The sequence below is a fragment of the Apus apus genome, chromosome 16 (genome assembly GCF_020740795.1).
Source record: "Apus apus isolate bApuApu2 chromosome 16, bApuApu2.pri.cur, whole genome shotgun sequence".
NCBI lineage: Eukaryota > Metazoa > Chordata > Aves > Apodiformes > Apodidae > Apus > Apus apus.
This window is the reverse complement of record NC_067297.1, coordinates 11,149,381-11,161,633: the sequence shown is the minus strand read 5'-3', so window position 1 is coordinate 11,161,633 and position 12,253 is coordinate 11,149,381. Positions and strand designations below refer to the sequence as shown.

Below are 12,253 nucleotides of genomic sequence, written 5' to 3'. Positions count from 1 at the left end.
TGGGGCTCGTCCTGGAGGACAGACAGACAGACAGAGGGAGACGTGCTCCTGCCAGGGAGTCCAGCTAGCCAGAAGCCTAGCTGAGAATTTAGGCAAACCTCAAACCACTGCTGTGCAAAGGCAGCCTCCAGGTCCCCCCGCAGCCACAGGACCTTTGCTGAAGGCCACTAGCAGCCCTGTTAAATCCTTTCATTTCCACAGCCACCTAGGACTTGGATCCAATATTAATGTCATTAGTACATTTATAGTGATGGACCAAGAAGGAAACCAGAGGGTTCATCCTACATCTGCTGAATAACCCCACCCGTGCCTGCAATCCCTGTTATTTAACAGAAGGAAGCAAACTGAAGCCATTACTTGTGGTGAGATGTGTGAAGATGCCTGCTGGTTTTATAGTCCCTCTGCAGCTCCCCAGCAAGCAGCTGATTACTCCTTTTCCCAATTCCATAGAGTCCTGAAATACTGCCACAGCACTGGGAGCAGCAGTGTTCACAGAGGGACTGGAGCCTCCAGGATGAATTTTGCTCCCATTTACCATCAGAGTTGCTTTGCTCAGGCAGAGCAGCTCTGGGTTTGGCACCAGTACAGGCACGAGTGATCTGCAGGCACGTCTGAGGGCAGAGGCACCTCCAGTGAAGTGCACCGGGGCTCGGTGCAGATGGAGAGGTGAAACCCATCGCATACAAGTCCTCCATCTGCAATTTCAGAGGGACTGAGGTGTCTCAGTAAGTGTGGCTGAACGGCAAACACTGACCTGGATCACTGTGGGGCCCGTGGATGCAAAAGGGGACCTGCAGATGTGGCAAGCAGAAGCATCTGCCCCCAAAACCCCTCCCTCCTCATCTTCCCATGGGCAAAGGCACAGGCAGGCAGACCATGGCTGGGGAGGGTGTGCTCTTACCCCATCTCATGCTCCTCCAACAGGCCTGGAGATTAAGATATCTTCGCCACCAACAAAAACCTCTCTCCAGACTATGACAATCTCCATTCTCGCCTAAAAAGCAGTTGGCTTCCAAAGCAAACTCCAGCCCCTTGAGTTTCCTTTGAAGAAACTTAAAATAGGCGTGGGAGGGGGAAGTGGGCAGGAGAGCAACTTCCCGGCCATGTGAGCTCCCATGGGGATGATGAGCCGACCCCACGAGACAGCAGAGTATCTGAAACCAGAGGAGGGAGAGTCTGGGATTTCGTGTGGGCTCTTCTTCAAGTGAAGTTTAAAAATGGAAGAGAAGGAAACACACGAGTTATTTTGAGAAAGCGGATCTGGAATTAGGAGGTGGCACTTTCTTGGACTGGCTCCAGCCACAGCTCCATGCAGCACAAAGCTGCTGCAGCTGAACCGTGCTCCTGTAGCAGCCTGTTTTTATATTTATAGCAGCCTGTAGGCAGCAGTGCTGGGGAATGGAAGAGTTTCTGTTTGGGACTAGACATGTCCTGCACAGAGATAAGCAAAGCCCTTTGAGAGGCAGGAGAGCTGCACACAGGGCGGTGCTGGGAAAAATTCCTGTCCCAGCAGCACGACATCCCAGGGGCAGGCGGTGCTGCGAAGGGGCAGGCTGGAGTTGGACTTGGTTTTCAACACAATTCAGGAGAAGTGTGGCTGAAGACAGTAGAAATCATGGAAACTCTCAAGTGAGACACCTTTCTACATGAAGCAGAAAAGCTAACAGTCTCGGGGGATTTAGAGACCCTACCTCTGTGCCAAAACCTGCCAGGGCCAAACCACAGCCTGGCCATGCTGCTTTCATGGGGAAAGGCTTGCATTCCTACAACCATGGACACTGATTTTTTCCTCTTTTAACCTCAACACCCTCTCTCCAAGAGCCACACAATCCCAGCAGTTTGCTGCTCTCCCCATAAAGCAGGTGGGATGAGCCCCAGCACTGTGGGAAGGGAAAGAAGGCTCTTCCCTCCCTGGCTCCCACAGCCAGCAGGGATGGCTGGCACTGGTGCTCCTAAGCCAACTGTGGGAGCCCAAGGAGGCATGGCCTGCATGAGGCTCTCCTTGACCCCAGTCATCCCTGAGCACCAGGGGAGATCAGTCAGCCTCAGTGGTATATGCCAGGCTCCTCACACCCAGCTCAGGGGCTGATGCTCTCCTAGGGTCTCCAGGGGATGCGGGTGCCCTGCATGCTCCCTGTGCTTGGCTGGAGCCATCTCCTCAACACACCAACAGCAATGAAGCCCCATCCCTGAGGCTCAGGCCAGCAGATGCATGCTGTGGTGGTTACCAGTGACCAACCACAACTAGTAACAAAACTGAGGAAACGAGTCACATTGGAGCGGTGTGTTAACACCAGTCCCCACTTATCCTGTGCAGAGCATGACACACCAACTCATTTTGGTTGCTCCAGCTTCGGCTAGTCATTGCCAGCTGGTTTCCACAGTCAGCTTGCTCATACACCATCTCCAGCCAAGGGGTGAACCCCTCATTGTGGCTAGGTTTCCACCTGCACACTGACCCAGCACCATGCTCTCTTGCCTGCAAGGTTATGGTGCCATTTAAAGATGTTTTAATTTTAAAGCAAGGTGCTAACAAGGCTTAGCCATTGCAAACCATTATTGAATGTTTCACCCATTGCAAAACTGCTGAAAATGTTGCCATTGCACAGGAGGCTTCTAGAAATTAAAGCCTTAGCACTGGAAAAGTTACAGGAAAGCTCTGGTCACGCCCCATGTGATCCTACCCATAGGGTCTATGCTGCTCCCTCTGACAGGTTTGGGTTCTCTGCACTTCTCATCTGTGTTTTCAAGACCTGAAAACACAGTACATGGCGTTATGTGGCCTGGGTTACTTGTGGACAAAGCTTCTCAGTCAATACACCTAGTGGGAACTCCAGATTCTGAAGGAGGCATTAAAAAACAAAAAAAGGCATCAGGACCACCAAAAAACAACTGCCACCAAAAAAATGTCCATAAATCCAAGAGAAAACGAATGCATTCTCCAGGCTAAATGTTTCAATGTTGTATTTTTGGAGATCTTGCTATCATGCAGAAGTCTTAATAGCATCTAACCTCTGAACCTGTCCACTGTTCCTCTGGACTACCTGAAAGCCCATCACTCATCACCAAGCCAAGATGAAGCAACTCCAGAATAAAAGTTATCACCAACAAATGCAGAATGAACTTGGCCCTTTCAGCAGCAAAACATGAAATGCCCTCACCTTGTAAACTAGAATTTGAAACAAACAAACAGACACGCACACACTACCCTGCAGATTTAATGCTCCAAAGTGGTTTCACTGATAAGGTTTTATTTACTGCAGCAGCATCACACTGAGGACACTGGCCTGATTCTTCCCTTTCTAATGTAAACCAGGAGTTCTCACAAAATCAGTTATAGACGTAAAATCCCCGTGGGATCTGAGACACACTTGGTGCCTTTGAGTAGTTAATGGCTAGATTATACTTTGCAATGTTGGAAGAGTTAATTTATTCTCTCATTTATGGATGGGGCATTAATGCTTTATGAAGGTATTTGAGGAGAGTAAACAGATAGAGCTGGGAACACACTCTGCACAGACACAACAGCAGCAGGGGGTGGGAAGAGTTGAAAACAATCCTTTGAATTCCAATTTTACAGCATAATGCTGAATTTATAGATAGAGAGCTGTGCCCTTTTGAAGGAACAAGCACTGAGACAGAAAATGAATTAAAATTTAATCTTATTGATTTCCACCAACTCAATCCCCAGAGCGAGGCAGAGGCTGCTGCCTGCTTCCACCACCTGCACCGCATCAAACCCAGTTTTTCAGAGGCCTGACGGCAGAGCTGGGATGGGCTCGAGTGGCCACAAGCCATTGGCACCCACAGGGTGCAGAGGTGACGTGGGGGCACTTGTCCCAGCCCTCCCCATGCTGCAGTGGGTCACAGCACACAGTGTCCCCTCCCTGGTACTGTGGAGGGTGAAGTCATGCCATGTCCTGACGTGACCTCTGCCTCCCTGATAAATGAGCTCAATATTTTAGAGGGAAGCTGATGTGTGCTTGTTTGCACAGACAGTTCTGACACAAGGATGGAGGCTGCTTTTTATCTGCTGGCCTCCAAGTAGGAATTCTGCCTGCCTCTGAGGCACATCAGGTCTGTAAAAAGCCTTCAATCACCTGGATCTGGTCTGTAGAGAGCTGGTGATGGGTACACATGGGCTCCAGGCTGTCACGATGGTCAGAGAGAAGGAACGAACACATCTGCCTGCACAGTAGCTCATAGGGACTCTGGGCACACAGAGGACTTGGAGGAGAATTCACCCAGCAAAGTCAGGCACCAGTGGGCTGCTGGCATGGGCAGGGCTGTCACTGTGCAGCATCCTGCAGAACAAGGGAAGCTCAGCCAGCCCACAGTCTCAGAAAGGGCACGGAGAGCAATCTGGAGCAACAGCAAGGCTGTTCTCCTCCTGTGCTTAGCAAGGGACCTGGAAATTACCATTTAAAGCACCAAAACATCTACAAGCCCAGGTATGCTCAATCAACTTCAGGGGAAGATGGATGCAAGGAATCCCTTGAAAAGCCTAGTGGAATAAAGCCATGACTAAGAATACACACAGAGGATACGCCCTGAGGTGGAAGGAAGCAAAATGCTCTCAACACAATAATGCATCCCAGAGGGGCAAATTAAAGCCCGCAGAGAGGCTGTGCCCCAGAGTCACCCCCTTAGAGGTGCCAGACCCAGCAGGGATCAGCTTCACCCTGCAGGGGAGTTGCTAAATGTTGCTCACATGGTTTAATTCAGAAGATCCCCAACGCCTGCTTTGCTGCCAGTCTCTAGCAGCAACCAAAGCTCTCATCACAACCCAATTTCCTCTGCACCACCCTGCTGGCACCTCGTGCCTGGGGAGGGGCGATGGGGGCTGGCAAACACTCCCCATCCCCACCCAGCACTGCCAACATGGTCCCCTGAGCTCCTCACTGCACTTGCTAAACAACCTTGGTGAGTTAAGCACCCATGACTGCTTTCAAACATTGTTCTGTCTCTTCAAGGACTAAAAGCACTTTCAAAAACAGGACTCGGATGCTTCTCAAAATGCTACCCACTGTTTATTCTCAGTTTAGTCTAGGGATAGTAACAAAAATGTTAACTTCCATCCTCATACATCCTTTCAGAAATGGTACAGTTTGCACTCACAGTTGAAATTCTGGCTTGCATCCACATGTGTGTGTTTTTCTGTGTTACACTGCAAATATTTCCCACAAGGTACTTCTTCAGGTGCAGCTTCACAGCTCACCTTTGGAGACAAGATAAAGTGGCTCCAGTCAGCACACACCCAGGGCAGGATGCACCTGGATCTTCAACACCAGCTTCCTCTACATAACCTGTCTCCTAAAACCTTCCCAAAGGCAACCACAGCCTCACAGTACGGGATTTTGCCGCAGCCAGGAGCGGCTTTTTTCCCAGCAGAACCTGTACAGTCAACTTTCTTTTTCTGGAAATCAATTACTTGTCCAGCAGAGTGTAGCAAGAGGGGAGCACAGGGCATGTTTCCTGCAATTATCCTCCCCGACGCCGAGGAACTTTTCAAACTGCACGTGTTAAGTAGGTCACGAGAGGGAAAAGCAGCGTGATGGGCATTTAGAATCAGCCAATGTGAATTTTGAGAAAATCAGATACAGGCCAGCAAGGACCTGCCTCCCAGCCCCTCAGCCATACCCAGTGCAGCGACGAGAAAATATATAGACTTCCTTGATGAACCGTAAGCTAAAATTAGAAACCATTCACCCCTGCAAAGCCACAGCTATCGCCAAAAGGAAAGTAGGTCACAGAATGGCTGGCTAACTCGATTTTCCGGCGTTTCTAGCTGCTCTGTCCTCACATAACCTCTTCTCTTCCCATGGACCATTTCTGGTGTCTCCTTTGTTCGGGGTATAACTGCACACAGTGTGCAACTCTGGCACGGCCTGGCAGGAGCGGTGGGAACGGGCCCGGCGGCACCGCCTGCTCGGGAGGCACAGACCCGCGGTTCATGGAAAATCAAACCCAAGCCAGGCGACAGCCCCTCTGCGGCGCCTCCCACCTGCTCTGGCGCTGGCTTTCTGCCCCTTCCACAAGCCTGTTTCTCAAAGACCGTTTCGGGCTTTGCCAACTCTTCTGGGGTGCTTTGCTCTCTCGTCTCTTCCCGAGACCTGAATATCCTCCTTTTATTTGCATTTCTTACCACGCGCTGCCTCCCTCAAGCAAGCCCCGAGCTGAGCCGTGCGAGTCAATCAGGCTCTTCCTCCCTTTGTGCACAGGCTGGAGCCCTGGCTCTGCCGTTACCGCTGCTTTTCCTGCCAGCAGACCTTGAGGCACCCAACTGCACTGCTTGCTGCAGCACAGGAGCAGCAGAAAGGCTGAACGTTTGGCTCAGTGACCTTCCCTGCTGTGGATCAACGTGTGTCGGTCTGGCTCACAGACCTTTGGTCCTATCAACCTCACCTTGCAATTAAGCTGTGGGTCAGCACAGGGGTGCCCAGGGCTCTCCCATCCCATAGATGGATGGGTACGCCCTGATGCTTTGCTGCCACCACACCCACCCAAAGCAACCTGACGTCCGACCACCAGCCACCCTTTTCCCTACATGATCCTAACTGATGCTGCTCCCATGTCCTTTCCTTTTCCAGCTTTCCTTCTTCTGGCCCCAAGAGGAAGAGCAATCATCACTGAAAAGCATTCCAAATGTCTCCAACAGAGGCAAGAGGCTGAAAGCTGAGCTCAGGGATGCCCCTTAGATGGAAAATTGCATCCTGCATCACACCTGGAGCCATGCCAAGGGCAATGCTGTTGGCAAGGCTCAGCACCCTTCCCCTTGCAGCCTGCAGCTCAGCACCTCCATGCAATGGGATGTAAAAGTCCTTTCATCACCCAGCCACAGCAATTGACCAGCAAGGCTCTGTTGACTCTCTCGTCTCTCTGTAGCCTCTGAATAGACCATGTCTTCTTCAAAGGAGGAACTTCCCTCCAGCCTGCCATGGTTTCTATCAAGCAAAAGGGAAAGGTGGTTTGGCTTGAGTCTCCTACCCACAGATGGGCTTTGCTTACATGCCACATGCCACTCGTAAGCAGATTTTACAAGAACAGGGGAAGAATCATCATTTACCCCTCCCAGAGATGACACAAGACATGAACATGGAGCCAGATTAGAAATTATGCAGACATTGGTGTCAGACATGACCCCCACTTGCAGAGCACCCACCTGGAACCAGAGCACCCTACCACAAAGGTTAACAGCAAAACAGCTCTGTAGCAGCCTGGCTCTGAGGATCAGTGTAACTCAGAAGAAAGTCAGGCACGCTGACAAACGGATGCCACCAGCTCTGAGCACCACCTGCGACAGTGTCCCAGGTATTATGGCCATGCACTTTCAAGGAGAAATTTAGAACTCCATATTTGCTATGATTTTTGCCACCACCAGTGGGAGTGCCCTAAGCCCCAGCAGAGGCTTCAAGAGTAGATTGTGTCTGCTGCAGAGGATGTGATGGGAGACTCCAGGAGACAGGAGGGAAAGGGTGACCCTGCTGCTGGTGTGGGCAGAGACAAGAGGTGACAAAGCAGGACAATGGTGTTGCAGGACACTCAGCCCTGAGCCAGGGCCAGCTAATGGGGACTGCTATGACACAGGCTGTTGGGGATGCAATGGGTGAGGATCACCTTTTCTCCCTGCCCCATTTCTTCCCCTCCTAATGAGCTCCATGTACATGTGAATGTCCAGGAAGGATGATGCTCAAGGGAATAGGAATAAAAATGTTTAAGACCTTTTTTTTTTGAACCTAACCCCTTGCACAGGAGGCACAAGCCATCTGGCTCAAGACCCCTGGAGAGGGCACTTGGTGGTGCCAGGGGGAAAACCGCTTTGAGGAACATTTGGCACCCGCCCCAGTGCCCAGTGTCTGTAAAGCTGTCACCAGCCAGTGCGTGCTGACACTTCCAACACATCCACCTCAACCTTCACTCACTCACGTAACAGACTGTGCCAGCCCTGGGCTTCTTATTGCTCAGGGAGAGAAGCAGATGGAAAAGGAAAACCAGGAAAATTGCACTGCCTGGGACCACAGGGTATGCATTTTTTTTTTTTTTTCTGTTTAGCAGTTGGGCACCTGGATTTCTGCAGCTCCCAGTGAAATCGCAGGCCTCGCAATTCAAAATAATTAGCGACTGGTAGTTTTCCTTTTATGCAGAATCATCCTTTTTATCCAACACCTAAATGAAAATGAATATGCTTGATTATCTACCAAAGGTCCCAATTTCCTAGAATCACTCCAAAGCACACAGCAAAATTTGTGTCTCCTCAGGCTGCTATTACAGGCAATGGCTGAGAGCAACAAGAGCAGTCAAGGAGAGATCCAGAGCCAGGGATGCCAGCCTGACCTTTGCTAATGCTATTTACCACGTCAAATATCCACAAATCCAGCCCTGGCTGCATCCACATTCTTTCTGCTCCAGCCTGTGGGGCTTAGAGGCAGCCAGAAGAGCTCGCAGCTGGCCAACCAGCACTGGAGCTTCATGGATGTCCCCCTCCATCCATGCAGTCCACCCCACCACACCAAAGCCCATCTTTTGAGACAGCTTTCAATCAGATTCAGTCCCAGAGGAAAGGATGAAACAAGCTATTTAACAGACAGGGCTTTGAAGCATCTCCTGAATGCTTCCAATCTAAGAGTGATTGCAGGAAACCTCCCCCCGCAAGTTCTTCAGAAGACATTTGTGCTCAATCCACATGGCACAGCAAGCAGGCTCCATCAACCCACCTCCCACGGCCTCCACCCCGTGGCTCTTGCCCAGGGAATCCCCCACCCCCCCTTGCCACCCTCCCCAGCCCTGGCCAGGGTGACACGGCGCGATCGCACGTTTGTACTTCCATCGCTTCCAGACTCACCCTGTTCTCGTCGTAGATGATCTGCACCAAGCTGCGATGTTTGGACTCGATAGGAGGAGGGGAGATGGGTTTTTCAGGCTCTGGTGGTTTGGCTGCTTCTTCCTCCAACTGTTGCTGTGGAAGGAGAGGGGGGAGGAGGAGGGTGAGTCACAGCAAGAAACGCAGCCGTCCCTGTCCACACGAGACTCTCTGCGGTGCCGCAACCAAGACAGAAACCACCATGGCAGGAGCCTTCCTGTGAGACATGGCCAGGCTCAGGCCACAGAGGGACAGGGAGAGGGAGGAGAGCTGCCCAACACCCCCTGCCACACCGGCATAGAGCTGCCTTGCCCCGGTCCAATGCTTTTTAGGTGTAGAGGATGAGGACCTTCCTCAAACAAGCCTCCTGAAGGTGGTTTGAGACTGGAAATAATTATTTTACTGGAAACCCTTAAAGGGAAACGCAGCTCCAGCCTGGCTCCCTGCTGCTACCTGCCCCTGGGGCTGCCAGGAGGAGGTGGAGGTGCAAGGGGTGAGCAGCAAGGCTGCTCTCCACCTTTGGCTTTATCTGTTTCTCAATGAAATGACTTGTGCACTGGACAACCCTGTGCTGAGCAGTCAGATGAGCCAGTAAGTACAGCAGAGGAGGCAATAACACCACAAGCTTCACTCCCACTCACAGAAGAAACATCCAGGAGCTCAAGAGCTGTTCCATGAGCACGTCTACCATGTCCCCACTACATATGTAGTAAAATCCAGCTGGTCCCAAAGCTGCCTCAAGTACCAACTACCTTTTTGGGAGATGGAAAGCAGAAGTGAGCACATCCATGCACACACCTTGAGAAATCACTGAATTCTAACATGTCCCTACCCACCTGTGAGCCGCTCAGGCTGTGCTGAACATTAGTTATAAACCAGAGGATTTAAGAGAGCTCCTTCAAACACCACCACCACCAGCAGGGATGCCTTACACACAATCTGTGCCTCCAGCTCTTTTGACTGGGATGAGGCAGGGGGAGACATCTGAGCCCTTCCAGTAAGTCTGAGGAACTGCTCAGCTGAAAAGAGGAAATTACAGATTCCTCTGGGCTCCTCCTGGGGCCGTGGGCTCCCTGCGAGGCGGCAGAGCAGCGGCGGCACACGGCAGCTGCGGGGCAGCACAGGCACAAGAGAGGTTGTTGAAAAGCTCCTCTGATTTTTTCACTGCTTGTCTCTGAAACTCCAAATCTTTGTGGTTTTACTTCCCGCGGCTAAAGCAAGGGGTAAACCAAGCAAGTCTTCTATTGGGAAGAAAATGCACCTGAGATTGAGAGCAATCAGTTTGCACCAGAGGCAAGCACATCACTGTCCTCCCAGAGACAACAGTGTCTAGGGGGCTGAGAAGAACCATCTCTTCCTCCTTCAGATCATCTCTGCTCCTGTTGGTGATATCTCTTTAGCAATGCTTGGGCTGCAGGATGTAGTTCAAGAAAACACTTAAGCACCCAGATAAGTCTAACTGGCTTGGCTGAGATAACTCACACCTCTTTAATTAATGTGTTTCATCAGATGAAGCAATCCTGTCCTGTGGACTCCACTCATGCTCCACGTCCCCACAGGTGGACAACTTTTTGTGTTGGAAACTCTGTGATATAGCAAAAAAAAGAAAGCAGCATCACCAGTGAGATGGCTGAGCACTGTCCTGGCCTGGCAGCAGGCTCTGGCAGTGGGCAGGACATGCTGGCCCATGCTGGGATCACAACCTAGGGGTTACTCCAACCACATGTGAGGATGGCCAGGAAATGTCCAGCTTGGACTGTCTGCATCCTGGAAGGGGTGGAACCATCCCCAGCACTGTGGGATCCATCCCTTGCTGCCTGCAAACAGCCACACTGCTGTGTCACACCAAAGGCTACAAACTAGGCATGAAACAGACCAAAAGCTCCTTTCTCTTCTCAACCATGGCTGTTTCTCAGGTGGCTTAAATCACATCACTGCGGAAAAGGGGACATGAGCTCTCTGGGAAGCCACGGCTGAAACCACAGCCTGCAAAACAATTTTGAGCATCTGCTCTGGTGCAGAAGCAGCTCTTCCAGACACCTGCCTCCTCTTGCTCAGTGTCCTCAGACCAGCCAAGGCACCCCCCATCACACCCCCTCGCTCCCAAGTGCTAAACACCAAAAACTCAAAAGAAAGAGCCACAAAAGGGATCAGTCAAATCCTCTATTTCTCTTGAGGAAAATATTTGGTTAAAAAAAAAGTCAGAGACTTGGCTACATTGCTCTGGAAACCCACAAAAATTCTGCGAAGCAACTGGGTGTAAAGTGACTTCAGACAAGAGGATTTGATGGGGTATCAGGAAAGGAAAGTTTGCCAGTAAGTGGAGGCTTATTAAAAGCAGCTCATTAAAAGAAAAATACAAATCTAATTGTAGTTGGAATACAGCAGAGAATTAAACTCTACTCTCTGTAGTGATACACTGTATGGTTACTAGAGAGCCAGATGCTGGAGGTAAGGATGTGATGGGATCTACAGGAGCACACCTGACCACAGCAGGTTCAGCCCATGACAGCTGCCCCTGGGAGCTGTCGGAAATGGCAAAGCAAAATAGGTCAGGGTTCCCAGACATGGACAAAATGGATTTCTTAAAGGTCTGCCACAAAAGCTAGGCTGGGACTGTGACCTTTACAGGGAGAGAAGCAGGATGAGAGATGAGTATTGACGGCTCCACACTCTCTCCCTCCCCACTGCCAGCCCGAAGGCCCCTTCCTCTCCCCAAATGAAAGACAGTGCAGTGATGTTGAAGGGATGCAAGAAGCCATTGTTAGCCACAGCCTCGGCTCCTACAGCACCCATAAGCCAACCCCTTTACAAGTGAAGAAGGTGCCTTCTCCAGGTAAGAGACCACACCAGGCTCAACCACACACGGCAAAGGGGCCATCAGAGCCTGCAGTGCTGGCCAGAAGATGGGTGACTTTCAGGAAGACCCCATCCCTGCACAGGCAGCCCCTGTGCTGGAGGGACCTGCCTGACAAAGCCAAGGTCATTACACTTGTACCCAGTGGGCACATTGCCTTGCGTTGGCAGCCATCGCCTGGATACTGGGATGCTTCACCTGCCTTGGGGAGAGAAGAGGGCTTCCAGCCACAGGCATCTCTGAAAACCACTTTCAAAGAGCTGAGGGGAGAGGAAACTCAGCCAGGAAATAGATGGAAGAGGAAACCCTGGAGCTCTTCCACCCGGCTGGCTCCACCTCCATCACCAGGTGGGAGTGTTGTACTCCTGGAAAGCCCTTGGCCGAGCTTGGTGCCCAGGGAGGATCAGGCACTGCTGCAGTTTATTCCTCCTTCAGATCCCCAGTACTTCTGCCAGGAATAAATGCATAAGGATTATCCTTCCCTGTCAGGAAGAGGGGGAGAGAGGACTCAGCGAGAGATTTAAGCACATATGGCA

The 12,253-nt window shown here is 51.2% G+C and overlaps 1 protein-coding gene across 15 annotated transcripts in view; it reads right to left on the bottom strand.

The window, feature by feature from the left end:
- NCOR2 (nuclear receptor corepressor 2) overlaps positions 1-12,253 on the bottom strand; it is a 235,548-nt gene that overhangs the window by 103,610 nt on the left and 119,685 nt on the right. For all 15 annotated transcript variants that reach the window (XM_051633721.1, XM_051633729.1, XM_051633730.1 and 12 more), the window contains exon 6: positions 8,843-8,956. In XM_051633721.1, the coding sequence (XP_051489681.1) occupies positions 8,843-8,956 (114 nt within the window). The remainder of the gene's footprint in view (positions 1-8,842; positions 8,957-12,253) is intronic.